Source organism: Branchiostoma lanceolatum, chromosome 8 (genome assembly GCF_035083965.1).
Source record: "Branchiostoma lanceolatum isolate klBraLanc5 chromosome 8, klBraLanc5.hap2, whole genome shotgun sequence".
NCBI classification, from domain to species: domain Eukaryota; kingdom Metazoa; phylum Chordata; class Leptocardii; order Amphioxiformes; family Branchiostomatidae; genus Branchiostoma; species Branchiostoma lanceolatum.
In genome coordinates this window covers 12544146-12563590 of record NC_089729.1, presented here as the reverse complement: position 1 = coordinate 12563590, position 19445 = coordinate 12544146, and the positions used below count along the sequence as shown (strand labels likewise).

The 19445-nt window shown below is 37.6% G+C and overlaps 1 protein-coding gene across 1 annotated transcript in view; it reads right to left on the bottom strand.

Moving 5' to 3' along the window:
- LOC136440919 (tubulin-specific chaperone D-like) overlaps positions 1-19445 on the bottom strand; it is a 154159-nt gene that overhangs the window by 25049 nt on the left and 109665 nt on the right. Inside the window, exons 15-19 of the mRNA XM_066437102.1 lie at positions 12820-12976; positions 8815-8872; positions 7990-8019; positions 4822-4988; positions 1027-1100 (exon numbers count right to left, since the gene is read on the bottom strand). Of these exons, the coding sequence (XP_066293199.1) occupies positions 1027-1100; positions 4822-4988; positions 7990-8019; positions 8815-8872; positions 12820-12976 (486 nt within the window). The remainder of the gene's footprint in view (positions 1-1026; positions 1101-4821; positions 4989-7989; positions 8020-8814; positions 8873-12819; positions 12977-19445) is intronic.

Here is a 19445-nt window from a genome sequence, read left to right as displayed (position 1 = left end):
AAAAAAAAAATCATGAAAACAGAAGGCTGGGGTGAAAACTTGCACCTGACCCTGTTCACTCCATGAAATTGTGTGCAAACTTTCCTCTGAGACTCTGTTTTCCTGTTGATTTTCCAATTTTTTTAAATTCCGTTAATCAAGAAATTAAAATGGTGTGGCCTAAAGATAATTAAATGTGTGTACTACAAATAAACTCTCTAAACTTGAACCACACACAAAGTGAAGTGAGGAAGATCAACAATGGATGTTCAACATCAATGTCAACTATCTTGATATTTATCATTTTACTGTAACAGTTAGCTGATTTAGTCTGTACACTTGAAAAAGCCCTCAAGGCAGTGTGAAAAATGTGGGTTAGGCCACACCAATTTTTTTTGTTGCTTCTCGGAATAGCCTCTCCTGTTTTTCCCATTTTGAAAAAGAAAAAAAAAATTGTGTCATCACTATTCCCATTCACAAAATTCAATTTTAACTCCCAATTTTACTATCTGTTCAGTTGTAAAACTCAATAACCACCATAGATTAGAAAAGGCCCATACACATACCTAAAAAGTGTGGTCACATGTTATCATAAGTTATAATTTTTCATTTATTAAAGCTATCAATTCATATATTACATAGCAAAAGGTAATTTTGTTACTGAAATTATAGTGTACTTAAAGAAAGGGGTTTATTGCATAAAATGAGCCATACAAAGCTGAAACTTGAATAATCCTCTTATTCTTTATGTTATGTAAACCCTTATCTTCACCCCAGACTATTTGTAAAAAATTTTATTCTTATTTTTTTCCCCGCCCTGTTCCTTAAATTTTTTTTCAGAAAAATCCCAGAATCAACAAATAAAATTGGTGTGGCCTTAGCTTAGGAATGAATTACTCTACTTCTATCATTTTACTGTAACAGTTACTCATCTATCTCACCTAGTTTATTCTTATGTTTATTAAGTAATCCTTAACCTTGAGTGGCTTTTGCACCTTGTTATGTGGTGATCGTTCGTAAGTAGATGAAAAAAGAAACACAACATACTTGTTTTTGCCATGTAGTCTGGACATTTTGGAGTCAGGTTGTGCAGTGCATCAGCTGTAAGACTGCGGAGAGATCTGCGGGAATGCAAACAGACAAGACAGGAATAACTCAGAGTTGCTGATAAACCTTTAAGTGAATAGAATAAGAAGACTCTTTATACAAAACCAAGTGCTTTATTCCACTGACCATCTGTCACCTTCCTCAGGGCAATTCTGACTGGTTCACATTACACTACAGCATGCTCTTAGGTTTTGTTGCTTATAGATCTGTTCCCAACCGTAAAGTATTTGCATCATATACATAGGGACAGTGTCTACAATGTGGTCTATTATGTAAATACTTAAAATTGAAAAGTCTACTATACTTTGCTATATATAACCCAAAGTCAAGTCCTCACTTGTTTTACATAAGTCAGCTATAGTTCAGAGTTCCCCCGTCATTTGTAACTTGGGCCGTTCTGACGGCTACTCGCCTGATGATTGAATTAATCAATTGCAAGGTCACAATATGTTACGCCAGGTCTCGGCATATCCCATTCAGTATTAACAGGGATTTTGGATCTGGCTTTCATGAGGACAGATTTCAAGGAATTTTCCGAATTCACTATCTCGTCGATTCTCTCAAATTCGTTGAAAAATTCCTCTAAATCCACCCTCAGAAATGCCAGATCGAAAAGCCCTATTCACTTTGGTCTGGAAATGCCGAGACCTGACGTCACACACGAGACCTGACGTCACACACGTGAGAACGGCCCAAGTTACAAATGATGGGAGAGCCCTCAACTATGGTTGACTTATGTAAAACAAGTGAGGACTTGACTTGGGGTTATATTTAGCAAAGAATAGTCGACTTTTAAATTCTAAGTTTAGCCTCTCTTTAACGTTTGGGAATGCATTTATAAGCAGGGATACCTGTGCTGCAGTGCAATATGAACCAGTCAGAATTGCCTTGAGGAAGGTGACAGATAGTCACCAAATGTCAGCTTAGGTAAAAACATTTGGTTGTGTACAACAAACTATAGCTTTGAAATATGAGGAATTAGACTAATACTCACGACTTGAATGTGGAAGCCAAACCTTAATGATGATTACACAGTAATTCTTTTGACTTAAATTGAAGAGGTAAATAAATGTGAAATGGATAATGTGCAGCATATTCATGACACCTTTGAATTCAACATATTTAAAGTTCTTGGATCAAGAATTGGAATATCGACAAGTCTGAAGTAGGGAAAAGTCGGCCCTAACACACACACAGTTTCAGGGAGTTCATAATGTCAACTATAACATTTGTATGATTCTGCTGGGTATGGTAAGAATAGCTTTACAGGGATTTATATATATACTGACACTGTAAATTCACTGTAAATAATAAATATTAGTGATCAAATATTTGCAATGATGAAATTCTAGCTGACCGTTGAATTAGCTAAAATCAAGTAACAGTTAACAAATCAAGAATTATAGTATAAGAGGTGTCATGATTTTGTAGTAGAAAGGGCAGCGCAAAAGCCATAAGAATAAAACCAGCACAACCGTTTCAACATTTACAGTATTTCACCTAAAGTAGCCCCCCTCCCCAATGGGACATCTGGTGCACAAGGCTGAACAGGAGCAAAGGAGGGTCAAAGATTTGCGTTATTACGCCAGCGGGAATCGTATATCCTTGAAATCACCGCTTGTTAGTTACTGTCAGGTCACAGACTTCTGCGCGAGGCCAACGCTAAGAGGGCGCGAAAAGGCAAGAGAAGTTACAGCTATCCATACGGGTCTTAACCCTTGTGAATTTATGGCAGATTTTTCACATCATGGCCAATAATCTCCCAAATGTCATCTAGATGTACATTTTATATGGGAGATTAATACACATATAGTTTGACCTTGCTGAAGTAATACTTAATATTTAACCTGTACTGAGTCATTGGAAATAAATGTATTATGTCCACATTAACGACTTGATGTGATAGTAGGAAATACGTTTAATATATCTAACCTCTGACAATGTATGACTGCCTCGGTGGGCTGACATAAAAGTACTGCTCTGGCAAATGAGACTGTAAAATGTTAAAGCCTTCTACTATCTATCACACTTAGGTGAGCCGGAGATCATTACGCTCGTAACAAATCAAAACCCGAGGGTACAAGCCGAGTGCAAAGAAAGGTGAAAATGCCCTCCCGCTTTACACAGAGTGACCGTTACCGCTTTAAACAAGTCTCCCGTCAGTCGAATAGACTGCGGCTTGCTCGTAGATGTACTTTTAATGACGTTGGAGGCCAATACGTCCGGGCGGCCAGACAAAGGGTTGCCTGTAATAGCCTGCGGAGTGGCCATTCGGGAAATATGTAACACCTTTGCGGCCTGGACCGCGTACACTTCGGGTCATTTCCAAAACTACATTTGCGGCACTAGGGGTTCGGAGCTGTACATTAAACCCAGACGAATAGACGATCCATGAGTGGTTGTAGGGCGGTTAATAGGGTGTGTAATCATGTTCGGGGAGAGAACATGGCTTGTTATATGGTTGCAGGAGCACAGCTGCATGTCAGTTAACCTAATCCGTCAACAGGTGTAATGACCACATTTATTGCTGTGCTTGAGGAGTGGGGTGGCATGGCTTTAGGCTGTACACTAGAATATGGTGAATTGGTCTCTACAATGAAAGAATTAATCTTAGTGTCACTGTTGCTGTTTGTGCAAAATGAAGACAATGCTTCTGTCAGTTAAGTTAGTCTGGATAGCCTTTTCCAAACCGAACCTGTTCAAGTTTGAGGCAACGGGTAAGTTATACAAAAGTTTGAGCGATAGAAGAAAAACTTGTATGGCAAAAGCCATACATTAATAAGTTATGAACATATAAGGGCCGAAGAATTACCAAAGCACACAGGAAATTAAGTACCAAATAGTGCTTTTGAGAAATACTGATTTCTTCTTTTGACAAAGGAACATGAGGTGGTTAACACTGATATTTCCACACTAGGTAACTAATTTTTGCTTCATTCAGCTTCACGTTGCCTGTTTTCAGTCATCCTAGGTAATACATTCTACTCTCTATGAAACAACAATTTAAGACATGCCCTCCAAATGTTATTTGCATTGTTAAGAGTATACTACTACTACAATAATGTCTGTCATGTTACAAATAGATTAGGCCACGCCAATTTAATTTGTTGCTTCTCGGAATAGCCTGTCCTGTTTTTCCATAATGATTTTGAAAAAAAAAGGGTCACTATTCCCATTCATAAACTTTAACCCCCATTTTTTTGTTCAGTTGTAAAACTAAATAGCCACCAAAATAGATTATAAAGGCCTGCACATACCTAAAAAGTACATGGTCATATTGATCATAAGTTATAACTTTCATTTATTAAAACTAATTTTCAATATCAATCCATATATTACATGGCAAAAGGTAATTTTGTTACTGAAATTATATCTGTACTACTGATCATAGAAAGGGGTGCATTGCATAAAATGAGCCATACAAAGCTGAAATTTGAATAATCCTCTTATTCTTTATGTTATGCAAACCCTTATATCTTACTCCAGACTATTTGCCAAAAATTAAATTGGTGTGGCCTTATAATGAAATACAAGCTAGACTAATGCCTGGGGGGGGGGGGGGTAGTAATACGCATCAAGCTCTCACCGTGACCTCATCGCCCCACAAAGATGCACTTTACCGTACTATTACAGTATCGTTTTAACTTTAAACACTGCAAATACCTCCTTGTGTCAGAATAAAGTTACTGCAAACTTAAAACAATCTACAGTAAATGAGATTGGAAGAGTTCTTACGGGTCCCAGTGGCTGATCTTGTGGTGGACCAGATGGTCGACCAGGGCCTGGGTGTACTCCTCAAACTGGGCCACGTACACGCTCAGGTTCAGGTAACAGTTGTTCCTACTGCCCACTGCAAAGTAGTCCACTGTCGTCACTATGTCTATACCATGGGGAAACGTTCCCTGTAAGGTAGACAAATGAAAAGTTATCGAATCAATATGAATAACAATAACAATGAAAGGTAACATCAACTCCTTTAATTTGGCCGGGTATTCTAAGACCACCACATTTCAAAAACAGTGAACGTTTTAAAGAGATCTGCTAAATAAAATTAATGCACCATCAGCAACCTCTTCAAGGTATGCACACTTCAGATAGCCAGGTGTTCAAGTCATTCTTGAGAAGGCTTCCATAACATGTTTTTTTTAATGTTGCGGACTTAAAGTTATATTAGAGTTAAATAAGATATAAGATGTCAATGAAGGTTAGACATTCAGGTAATAAGATACGCCAAATGACAGTGACAAGCAACTGGATAAAATTTTGAAACAGGCAGACATTTCAGACAGCATCCACTGTCTTTCATCAGTGACAAGAGAGAACTGGATGACCAGGTCTTATGATAGAACTCTGAATTGAGAATTAGTAGAGAGTTATAAGAGTTGGAGAAGTGGAGGAATTATAAGTGTTACAGTGTATACCCATATGTTATTAGAAATAATCCTTTATAAGAATATTGCTGTCACCAACTCATGTGTGCTTCCAGTGAACATAATGAAGTAAAAACTAAAGTACAAAGCATTACCCTTTGCAGTCAACCGTTTAACCTTTAGCACCCTGGAGTTACCATTTGGCACCCAGAGTTAGGCAGCAGGGAGAAGGTTAAGAACCCTGGTCAAGGTCATATTACCAATTAATTAATAATACAGCAGGGAGTAGATTTGAAAATTACACCACATTGAGGGGTGATATAACGTACATGTCAACATTGGGAAATTAGATCATTTTTGACAGAAAAACTTCCGACACAAGCCAGGTAGTGGGAGAAAGATTTCATCAATATTTGCCTAGCCAAAGAACTTGACAGTTATTGTAATGGCCACTGAACGGAGCATCATGCTTGAAAAACCCCAATAACAGGATACACAGGGCAGAAGAGTAAAGTTGACACAACAAGTGATAGAGTTGATAGCTCAATTCTATATATATTATGTACTTGAAGAACCACTAGGTTGAGTTGAAGCATTTATGAGCTTCATGTCTGTATCGTGTGAATACTTTATTTGCCGTGCGGTTGGTTAAGTAAGCCATTTTCATTCCAAGGACAAAGCCATAAATAAAGTTTATCAAGCGTAGCATTGTTCCATCTGTTTGGGCAAAGGAGTTTATGTATACATGTTAAGCATAAAGTAATTGTTGTGAACAACATATGCTGGTTAATATTTCACATAGTGTATGATAGAAAGCATCATGGTCTTAAAGAAATAAAAAGGAAGTCAATGTGTGTATGAAGGGGGTTTTACAATCTAAAAGGCGGGAGATTGAACAGCCAATAGCTGGGTTTGACACACAAAGTGGTTTACGTAAGAGCGAATCATCATGCATGTTACAATTCTCCATCCAGACTGTCCTAACCATTGAAAAATCTCCCACTATTGGTTCTGAAACAGGAAGAGGTCTGTTGAGTTGATCCTAGGGTTAGGGATTACTAGGGGCTCAGACAATGGGAGGTTATTTCATGTTGAACCCACATCGTCAACTCTCATAATTCCGCAGGGTACGCTAAAACGGCTACATTAAGAAACAGTGCTATCAAGGCCTAATCTGAAGACTGTCTTGAACATCTGGATATTTGAAGTGAGGATACCTTGGAGATTACTGATGTTGCATTTAGTAGATCATGGTTTCTCTAACGTGACTGTCTAAGGGTACCAGGAGGAGTAATGAGACTTGACATTAGACTGTCAGTATGACATTTACATCCATATTCTTGAAGTCATTGTTTTTTGTCTCTTTTTTTTGGAATAGACTAGTGTTTATTGTATTAATTGCTTTGTCATTGTTGCCATACATTGTGCCGTGTAGCAATAAATTCATTCATTCATTTTGTAACAGTGTAAGTGGGAATAAGAGCAGTAGTGGTTCAGGCTACTAAGGGTAAAAACTGTATCAGAAGAGGTAATAAAGAAAAATAAAGCAGCCATTCTCTTATATTGGGGCGAATCAAGACGCTTTTATTATTTTGCTTGAATGTGTTGCATACCCAGTAAACTTCCTCAAGGCGTAATACACCAGGTTTGTACCAAAGAGTACAAGCTGCATATCTAGGCAGATTTATTTGATCCACTCATCACACTGGGAAGGACCCCTACTTGATAAGCGTGGTGGGTTCTTTTACGTGATGGAGGTTTGGCTCTCCTCAACCACGGGACCTCCATGTTACGTCCTATCCGAGGGATGTCCCTAACCGAAGCTACATGTGGGTACTCATTAACACCTGAGTGAAGTGAGGAAAACCGTGTAAAGGGCCTTTCCCAAGGGCACAGCGTCAACCAGACAAATCAGGGGACCCTGGATTTGAATCCAGGACCCAGAGCCAAACACCTTGCCACTGTGGCGCCACAATTTGTTGAAAGTGCAATGTAGCTTCACCACAGCTCATGTTTTCTACCAATGCACACAGGGTCAGCTCTAGGTTAATACCTGAGGCCGCCCCCCATAGATGGCACCAACGGCTTAATGTCCCCTCTAAAGGACAAATGCAGCCCGTATAACTAGAATGTGCCTGTCAGGGGCTCAAACCTTTGACCTCAGGGTCTGCGGAATTTGACCCAATGGGGTTGCAGAGCCATACGATAAGAAGTATGTCAATACATGACATCTGCCTGGGGGCAGAGGGTTGAGCTTAGGGGGAACACGGGTTCTAAAATAGCCATTTAGATGTTTTTAAGGAATGTCTATAGTCAGGGTAACTTTTTTAAAATGTAAACTGAACAATGAAATGGAACAAAGTACAATGAATGTAATTCAGCCTGTGTCTGTCATCTCGTTGATTTGTTCATTCATTAATCAATTCATTCCTTTGTTCCTTCGTGAATGATCATTCTTGTTCTTTCTTTCATTCATTTGTTCATTAGTTTGTTTGTTCGTTCCTTCCTTCCTTCACTCATTCGGTTTACTCACCTGCCTACCGACATTCTCCTGAAAGGCTGCCTGAAGACAAAAGGAAAAGGGTATTCAAAAAAGAGGATTCCGAATTAGATACATATAACTAATAATATATACATAGAAGTATGGCTTCAGTTAGGATATACCAAACGTTTCAGATACTTTTAGTGTATGTAAATGTGTCAATTATCCATGCTACATTTTCAATGAAGTATAATACATAATACATCAATATGACATCAGATTATGTGACATACATGTAACAGAACACCATTTATTCTTGATATCATGATAATCATATTTCATAGCTACTGTGTGCTTAGCTAGCAATAAAAAGATAAATGAATTTTTAATGCACAGCTTGGATCTCTGAATTGCTGCCGATAATGGTTATCTGGCATATTGAACGTCATATTTCATAGCATTGCGTCATATAAAAGTCATCTTTGACAGCATTTTGTGTACTGTGTATCATATATAAAGTATGTGTCATCATGTCATATTTTACAGCATTGCCTGTACTGTGTATCGTATAAACATGTCATATCTAACAGTACTGCATAATCTTATTATACCCATTTATGAAGGTTAGACATCCAGGTAAATATATTAACATTTTAAGAAAATTCAAACTCTACAACTGGATAAAATTTGGAGACTTAATTCCGGACGTTTCGAGTGACATCCATCACTCTTCTTCAGCGTCACTAAAGTGGACTGGCAAAACAAAATAATAATTCTTAACTGGAAAACCAGTTGAACATGTCAAGGACACTAACTCGTACAAAACGTATGCAAATCATATGATTTCATATTGTACTGTATTGTCTGTATACTCACTGATGCAGCACGTCTACAGTTGACTTCCCTGTCAGCCACTGCAGTGATCACCAGAGCACTACAGGAGGAAATATGGGAAGTTTGCTAGTCAGAAACAAGTTGAACTGTTACACTAAATTATATGAAAATATTGCATTAGGCCTAAGTTTGCTACCATATTCTGAACTACATCAAGATAGACCACAGAGAATGGGATTCAGGGCAATTGCGGATTATCCTAAAATGCATATGTCTATAGTATATGGCTAGATTGTCATCAGATTGCAATCGAAGAGGACAATTTGGAATCGGGATCTGTCCTAGGACAATCACAATCTGTCCTACTAGTAGGACAAACTATGAATCTATTCTAATTCCAATCTGTCCTAGTGTCATAGGAGAGACTCCATATCCAATCTGTCATACACTTTAGGAGAGTGTCCAATTCAAATCCTAGGCTTTTCCATGATTGTCCTGATTTTAAATCTACAACACCATAATATGCATGTATCAGGATAGAGACTGCAATCGGTGATTCTGCCAGTAGAGATCCCAATTGGAGTCTCTGTCGAAAGAAACTAAAGGTCCAACATAGAAAAGCATATTAATAACAGGAGACCACTGGGTAATGATAGTATATTAACCTTCAGCCTGATTCAGTCACATTTGTATTGGTTGTGGGGCAAGGTAGCAGAGAGAAGGTTAAACCTTTGCAGGTAATTCACTTACTTCTTTGTATTCATCAATCAATGAGCACACATTGTAGTGTAAAGAAACATGGTACTTACATGGTGCTCTTTTAAACAATAAACAATACTTCTTAGTAAAAATACCTTGGAGTTCATAGAATCTAATTTATCTAATATGATCCTATGCAGAGTATAACTGTATGACAACTACAATCATTGATTTATGTCGTGCAATGTACATTTTTTCATTTTGTGGGTTCTGGTGTTCTTAACAAAAATCTTTTTAAAAGAAAAATTGGTCCACGATAAATCTGCTATGAAACAAATCACTAATTTTTGTTATTGCTGCATTTCGGATCATCCAATTTCGTTGAAACATGCAATTTCACAACAGACGGGCTCACTTGAACGACAGTTTATTTTCAAATTACCAATTAGACCAGACGACTCTAGGGGCGAGTGGCAGACACAGTCTTTATGTCACGGAAGGACGTTAAAAGATCTGTCTATAGTAATACCACAGCAAAACAGCTGGGGGATCTTTTTTGTGTAAATGTCAATTATGAAAGGCTTAACAATCGAACACAGACAACCTCTGATAAAAAGAATTGGCTAGAAGGCTGTTCAATATGGGGAAGAACTGTTATGACATTGAAACTTTTCTAGAACATGTAGTTTTTGTCAGCAAAACAGTTCCAAACGAGCTATTTATCACTAAAAAATCATAGCATGTCCAGAACACGAGATATCAAAACCGAAAGTTCTGCTGCAGTGCCTTAGAAAGCCTCTAGTGGGTGACCATTATCAAACTTGACCTTCATTTCCCCCACCACTATACACCTACCAAATATCATACGGCCACAGCTCGATTCTCAAGCCACAGCTTGATTCCACCGACACAGACAGACAGACACACACACACACACAAACGGCAAGGCAACGGTAACAACTTCGTTCCTGGTTCAGTACAAAAGAATTGCTAAAACCGGTAGTATTCCATCAACAGTTATCTAAAATGTACTGGCATACATGTAAGGGCCCAGTCACATTTGCTATCATATAATTATCACTGTCAGTAACAGTTCAGTTTAGAACAGTTACTGATACAGTAACTGTAACAGCAAATCTTGGGCATTTGGGGGACAATCATGGATACGTCGTACAAAATTCAACAGAAAGGGTTGTCGCAGATCTTTGTAAATGGCTGCTTCTGTCAGATAACTGAAAATCTTACGACCAAAAGATTATGCGATGAATATCACTGCTCATTAACAATGTGGGACTGGAATCGATTAAGCCAACCTGAAGCGTGGACTGTGACAAGCTCTCAAGTGATGTTGGAATTGTTAAATTATTTAACACCAGCAATTACATGTGCAAACAGTGTACAGTTGCACCCATGTACCAGGTAGCGCACAGGGTCAAAGCTACAACAAGATCCAATTTTCCAGCTGGTTAGGCTTGTGTGGTTATGATAACATTGTTTAAGGGAGGTGCAGCGAATTGTGAAAATTGACAATCAATCAAGTAGGCACAATAATGCACAGGTTATCAATAATCAAACGTTGTACATTCTGTTTTTCTCAGATACTCCAATATGAAATGCGAATCTATCAAAAATATATATGCTGAATGGATTGTCTAGATCTTTCAACTATTGCTTTCAGTTGCAAGCTTTTCAATGACATGATATAAAACAATTATAGTACAATTCATTGATAGTTAAAGTTGATGTATATGATCCACTGGTGTGTTCAATTTATGAACTTTCTAACAGTGTTGTAATTTATCAATATGTCATACCTACCAAGGAAAACACACATTTCAATGCAAAGTGCTCCAGAAGTTGAGAAAAGTTGCTTTCTTAAACAAAAGATTGTGACAACTAAGAAAAATTTCAACATCTGAATCCGGTATTCAATTTTTTTGACAGTAGTGCACTTGGCGCATGTGAAGTGTGTTTGGATGATTCTATGGAAGCCCGTGTGATAAAAGTGGAAGCCTGTGTGATAAGTTACATGATTGTATATCACCAGGTCTGGAATACACGTATCTAACATTATTGTGGCCAAGATACATCTATGACATAACATTATTCATAACAGGTCTGTACTGTACAATGTAAATCTTTAATGTATGTAAATGACAGTAAGAATAAATAAAAAATGTAGGTCAACCCTTAATTTTCTTCTTGACTTCCCATATCGTTCCTGTGAGAAAAGATATTCCCATGGCAATTTTTTACTCTTTTTGCAGTAGAGTTTTCTTCATCCAAAGCCGAACCTGCTTAGCACATTGATGTGTAACCTCGTAAAAGTATTTTATATCTAAGTTGATCCACCATTTGACTTTGCTATTATCATAATTTGATGTCTGATCTGAACACACATAATATATATATACAGCACCAACTTGAAGATATCTTGGTCTACTATCATTACTAGTTTCTAAGTTTTTTTATGAATGATTTTTACCTATCTATGAACTTCAAGGTTTGTTTATTCTTAAATTAGTGAACCTTTCTTTCCATTATGATCATTAATTTTTGCTGTAATGTTGACTTATTCTACATGTATGTCGGGGTTTTCCCCCTAGGAATCATTGAAAATCACATGATGTATATCTTGGTGAAACAGATAAACTAAATCAAAACAAAATAATATTGTTAGAAATAGATACACAATCATGTAATATGTACCACATCAAGTACAATTAAGCTGACACTATTGTCTTATTAAAGGTACCTTGCAAGCAAACATAGTTCAATTGAAGCAAAATTCCCTGGATGACCACATCACCATTTTAGTGTGGACATATTTGCACACATTGACAGGTTAAAGCAATTTCCAGCCAACAGAGACCCATAAATAAAACATTGGCTCCGTTGTAAATGCGCTGATTATGGGAACAAAACACTTCTGTTAATTATTCATACTTATGACATGCAATATGAGTTATCTTAATTTTTTCAAAAGGCCACTAGTAGCCAATTTGTCAATGATATAATTGTGATCAGATTTAGTATACTGTGCACATGTACAAGTAATGTATAATACTGTGCAAATATATATAAGGCAGTCGGAGATGGCAGACTTCACCCCCTTACCCTTACCCATACAGCTTATGATTGAGTCCCAAGGACAGAGACAGCAGCAATGAGGACGTATGGCCATGTGTATGATTGTGAATTGCAGAAACACACACACACACACACACACACACACACACACACACACACACACACACACAGCTGAATTTTGCAGGACACATGCACAATCATCTCAAGAATGTTCTCAGCCAATCATACAATGTATGTAGTATGTGACTGGGCCCTTACCTGGCAATCTGCTGTACGTAGGGTTTGATCTCTTCGGGTTCGTAGGCCCGAGCAAACGCCCAGCAGACGTAGCAGGCCGCGTCTCGCACGTGGGACCCTACGCTGTACCCTGCTCGCTTCTCGCTGTAAGTCAGAGCCTTCAACATCACAGGCACAACTGTCCGAAACAAACAGTTCCATAAATTTAGATGTTTTTGTACACAAAAGTTACTTTGAAATTCATTGTACATTTTGATACATAACTGTTCAAACACAAATAAACATTGCATACATATAACAACTTCTTTCACTATACTGGGTATATATGTGTGGTCTGTATACTATATACAGGTTGTAACAGCATGATGTGTATCAATCATCTACAAACAGGGTAACATGTAGAAAATATGCGTCAACAACATTGTTGCATTTCAATCATTGCACACACAATTGTACACAATGGGACCATGGGATCACATTCAATTGTATAGAGATATAAACATGGCATATCAAGATTTTAAATATCAGCCCAAATTTTCCACAAACATCCAAAATTTGTTTTCTGAGATCGTGTTATTTTCTTCATTCCTGGATCTAATCAATCCTGAAAAAAACAACAACAAGAAGGTGAGACTTGATCAAAGGAAACAAATGCACAGTCACATACTGGTACTGTAACAGTACATCTACCATGTACACATATATAGTGCAATTAGCCCAGCATTTTTGAAGATGCACCAAATACTTATAAGTATATCTGCTTAAGATGAACTCACCTACCAACATAAAGGACATTTCAGTTAAGACATCATTGATACAGAATACCTTAAATTACATCAGTACAAAAATCAGTGGTATGAAATTTAAAAAGAAACACAGATACCTACCAACATAGTGGACATTTTGGTTAAGACATTATTGATACAGAATACCTTAAATTTCATCACACATCAGTGGTACAAAATCTAAAAACACAGATACATGTGACAGAACTGCTCAGCAATGGCAGAGCTCAAGCAGGCACTACATACATTGTATATACAAAATGTACATGTACGTCAAGACAATGTCATGCAGGACATCTTCAAAATTACATAGCTACACGCTGTTTTTGCTTGGCGCATGGACTACTTTTTAGCACAAATATCATACGTCGTGTGCCACTGAGTGGCTGTCCCAAATTTCGTTAAAATTGGTAATCCTGCGAGTCCTGAATATCAATTCGGGTCAATAGCTCTAGACGTACACTTACAAACTGCACCCTAGCGACTGTGAGAAATATAGCTGATCAACTCAGCAAGAATCAAAATTAAAAATTGAAACTTTAATGATAAACTTCTGACTGCTGTTAGAAACAGCACAATTTGAGTTGCCGCTGATTATTCCACTAATCAGCTTGGCATGCCCCAAATGGAAGTTTAAATTTGAACTTTTGACAATAAGGAGAAAAATTGCAGTTGCAATCATGCAGCTTTATTATCAAATTTCAAATCTGGTAAACTTATTCGACTTGCAATATAAGACCTAAGAACTAAGTACAAAATCCTGTCTGATAAACAGAGGGCTTAAATTTCTGCTGACGCCTCTCCTTGCACTTTTATCAGTTTCATTCCTGCCATTCGAAATACAATATCCCGTCACACAATCTCTCACGCATCTGCATAAAACATAAGCTCAACCTTTCAAACAAAACTAGATGTTGTTCCTCCCTTTTGAGAGATACAGTGCGCCGATTCCCATATGATACATAACGGAATAACTGATCGCTTGGGTAAATATTGAGTTTGGTAATGAAATCATTTATCTAGTATTTAATACATTGTGCGAACATTCGCGAGTTGATCTGTGTTATGTGACAAACGTTTCCCGAAGCAGGGTCGGCTCCCCGCGATGAAGTGATAACGAATTAATGATTCATCAGTGTTTGAACTAGTGTGACCTGGGACGAATCGATTAGAGGGGGATGTCAGTGATTAATTGCCTGCTGTGTCTGATACTGGAGTGATGTTACGATACAGTTAGCTTGGGGGAGGGGTGCGCATCGCAACTCAGGACCTTATCAAAGATGAAAGTACGGTTCGTAAGTAAGATAGAGCTTTAGATGTAGCAGCAGCCTCTGTGCTTTTGTTTCGATAATTAGTTTTTTGGATTAGGAGAATAGTGGGTGTTATAAATTGTGGTTTGCAAGTGATATTGCCTAAATTAGTTTCCCCATAGCAGTTGCAGGTGATTAGGAAACTGTTATAAACTTTTCCAGGGAACATTTTGGAGAAAAATGACAAAGATTAAATCTCATATTGCTCGAGAAAGTACTACACACTAAAGAACATGTACAAACTATATCACATATTGCTCGAAATATACCAATTTGGAGAAAAGTTAGAATTCAAGCAATAATTCAAGTGAACACATGGTTGTATTGACAGCAAAGAAAGGAATAACAAACTTTTGATCTACAATAGTAGCAAAAAATGAACTAGCTACATGTTGTTTAATGCAGCTTATATATCATATTCACCATCCTTCCACCTTTGACATCTGATGATATCATTAAGGTCTCGGACCAGAGTTTTTTTACGATTTCGTATGTCGGCCGACACCCTCAGGTCGACGGGCTACAATTCCGCCAAGAAAAGTAGGACGGAAAATGTCATCACACGGGCAAAAAGCCGTTTTCTGCTGCTTTCCGATGTATTTATTGGTATTGTCCGTTGTCCCTTTATTTTGGGTGGAAACCAGATTTCGTATGTCGGCCAACACCCTCAGGTCGACGGGCTACAATTCCGCCAAGAAAAGTAGGACGGAAAATGTCATCACACGGGCGAAAAGCCGTTTTCTGCTGCTTTCCGATGTATTTTTTGGTATTGTCCGTTGTCCCTTTATTTTGGGTGGAAACCATAGTAAAATGTAAATTTTGGACCCGAAAATTATCTTTTTTCTTTACACTTTTTTGATCGAACCTGCTCAGAAAAAAATAGTTTTCCTGGGGTCACGGAATATATGCTGAGAAAGCTTAGTAAATGGTGTCTCTGAAAAATGAAAAAAATAAAAAAAGTCGTGATAACTTTTTCGCAATCTCTGATAACGCAAATTCGGTGAAAATGCATTAAAAACGATGCTATTTGGGTCATCAGGCGAAAAAACGCATCATCGTTGGCGCGGACTAATACAAACAAGCCTTCGATGGTGAACCAACTTCACCAGGCCCAAAAATACTACAACTTACAGGCTTTTCAGGAGATACAAACAATCTATGCACAGCTAAAATGATCACCAAGCAATAGGGGCCAGAAATCAGTGACGACCATGCACTTCTGGCAGATTACCAGGTCATAACCCTATCCCTGATCAGATTTGAACTCCGACCCGGAACCTAAGGGGAATATGCCATCGATGAAAAATCATAAAAGACAGTGCTAATATTTGCATTAATACAAAGCAATAATTGTCTATTACATGTACTAAGATAAAATTCCATATAAATATGTATGTCAATGAGGATCACTCAGAGGTGCATGAACCTTTTATCAAAAGGTCATATTTCATCTAAATAAGTTCATACAGTAACAAATACACGTGTGCCATAATAAATAATAAAGTATTGATCAAATAATGATAAATGTCTTAACAATAAATGACAATCCCATAGAGTTTTAATCCCGCTTTAATAAAGGATATAATTTAGAACCACTTTCTGTATCTGGTTCTATAAAGCCGGTATAACCGCCCTTTGGCGTAACACACCAGCTTCGCAGGCATGGGGCATGGCAGCAGCTGGTTATATTACACTGAATGGCCTGTCACACCTAACCTTCGCAAATCTGACTGCAAATGTTGTTTAAAGCTATCTGGTGAGGATGCTTCTACTGTACTTGATAGCAATGAGTTCCACTCTACGATAGTTGTAGAAAAGTACATGGTTGATAACTTTATTTCGTTGGACACCATTTTCAATGCCTGTCCTATTTGACTAACCTTTAGCACACTGAAGTAGCCATTAGGCTTCCAATTCTCTAAAGGTTATGAGGTTATGTGGCAGGGAGAAAGTCAATGCTGGTAGAAACTTTATGCCAGCAAAATGTTCAAAGCACAGTGGAAAAGCTTCAGATGTGTCACGATTATTTAGGAATTTAGGACAGTGTCATAGATGTCACAACTTTAATGAGAGTTAGGGTTAGGGTTAACTAGCCCCCTAGGACAAACCCAGGCTAGCGCGACAGTTTTTTGCACTTCTGAGAGCATAAAGTACCTTCTGCTGTATTAAGTCTTGTAAATAAAGAGTCCTTTAGACATTTTGATAGGCCATGATGGCGCAATATGACAGGCAAGAATTGATGGTGTTCTATAATGCAGAGTCTGCCAGAGAGTTGGTGAAATGGTACGGCTATGAAGTCTATAAAAATAAAAAAAAGGGCCCGCTTTTTGTGAAGTACAAAAGTAAACAGTTACATTTGCACATCACACATGTAAACGCTAAAAAGAATGAATCTTTCGACACATTCCATCAGGGACAATTCACCAATGTAATATATATATATATATAAATATCAGAGGAAAGAATCTGAATACACTTACCAACGTCAACAACAGAAAAGACCAAGAAATAGATCACAAAAAAATTGACAAACAAAATAATAAGTAAATTGATAAATAATGCAAACAGTATGTTAAAATGAATTAAAAAGCTTATTAATCTCTTTCACTACATGAAAGTGTTTTTGTTTTATGCCAACAGCTGCACCTATCTAACACATCCCAAGGGCTTCTCATGCAACAATACCATCAGCATATATTATCTTTGCTCTGATTGGCTCATTAATAAAGTGTGTTGTGATATCTAATTGGAAGGGAAAGGATGAAGCTTGATATGTCAATCAAAAAATAAAATTGAAGTGTAAAAAAAAATCAACTCAGATGAAACTATTCAAAGCAACTTTATGTGAACTTCAAAATCAAAAGTAAGAAAAAAAGAAAGTGGCCCAGGATGTGACCTATGACTTAAAAGGGTGCCACGGCAAAAGGAACATCTTTTAATAAGCTTAATTGCTAGTTAGGGTAAATCCTTTGGTAACCGCACTTGGACTGTTCCAAATCTAAACTTGGGGTAGATCAGCAGAAAGGAAACACAAATTGAAAAAAACAGTTTTGACTATGAAGTAGCACTTATTTGTTCCCTTTTCTACATTTAATGGTGGCAAAAATTTTGCGGCATTGAATGGCAGAGTGGCTGGGCTAGTAGACACGAGATTGTGAGGTCACAGATTTGATTCCTGGTGTTCCTGGCTAGAAGTTATCCTGGCTATCCTTGGGAAAGGCACTCAACACGACTTTCCTTGCTCCACCCAGGTGTAAAATGACTTTGGTTGGGAAGGTAAAAGAAATGGACTCCCTCTTCAATTACCGTGCCCTAGACACAGTGGATAACATCCAAATGCCCCATGGCCTCAAAATGGCTAGGGTACTTACCTTTAAATTTTAAGTCTTTTTAGCTTTATTTGGCAGCCATAGCTACACTAAGGGACAAGGAAGCAACGGAAGGTTGGAAATTTACAACAATAGCTATTTCAGCACCACGGACAGTAATGTCCATATACTAGTACATAAAATTGCATTATGAGGTCATCCAAAGAAATTGAAGTCTTGTTTTCAGCTTGTCTGTCTGTGTTTCTTTAATGCTGTCTGAGGGAATGAAGGCTGCCATCTCTGATTGTTTTGTTAATCAATGGTATACTATAAGAAGAATATCTGGACTTTTCGTAATGCCATCAATCAGCTACAAATGAAAACTTCAAGATTTCTTTTCAAATCTAAATACAAGAACTTGCATTTCATTGATGCCTAGCTCAAGCATTTCTGGACATTTTGAGATTTTCTGACCCTCTTGAATAGTTTCTGTAGATATATAGATAGTGCTGTGTATACCTAAACCCATGTTCAGGTTTAGGTCCAGATTCAGGTCCAGAAGTTCAGGTTCAGGTCTGGACTTATGAGTCAGGACCTGAACCCATGGCATATGTGTACTAAAAATAATTACTTTCGAATAAATCTAAAATTGCATATTGGCATAAATTTTACACGTAATTTGAAAACTATATAGGTCTGGTTCGGTGGTTAGGTACTCAGCAGTACTTATAGAAGGGTATATCACAGGAATTACTATCAAAACCTTGCTATGGTCTACTGAAATGCAAATGAAGGACACCAACATAGCAGTCATCACCTGCCTGCTTCATTGATATGGAAAGTGAGTGAAAGAGTATATAAGGATATCTTAGATACTTCTTAACAATGCTCAAAGAATATTGAGACTTATAAGTAGAATATGTCAAAAAGCAGTTACTTTAGCAACAGGATATGATTTTGGAAGCGGTCAGTCCTTCAAGTAGCATCAACTAGCTATTTGACGTGTCTTATTACCTTGATGTCTAACTTCATCGACGCATAAGTAGAATAGTCTAATATTTAATGATCGGACCGTAGATGGTATCATTTTCATCTAGCAAGACTTATTCATTTATTGTCAATTGCAACAGTACATTACACCGACTCTCAAGGCAGCGTAGCTGATATTTGAGAGTCGACATGTATGGACAGACAGATACATAAGCAATGGAAAATCTACACAACACTAGTTTAGATAAGTTTAG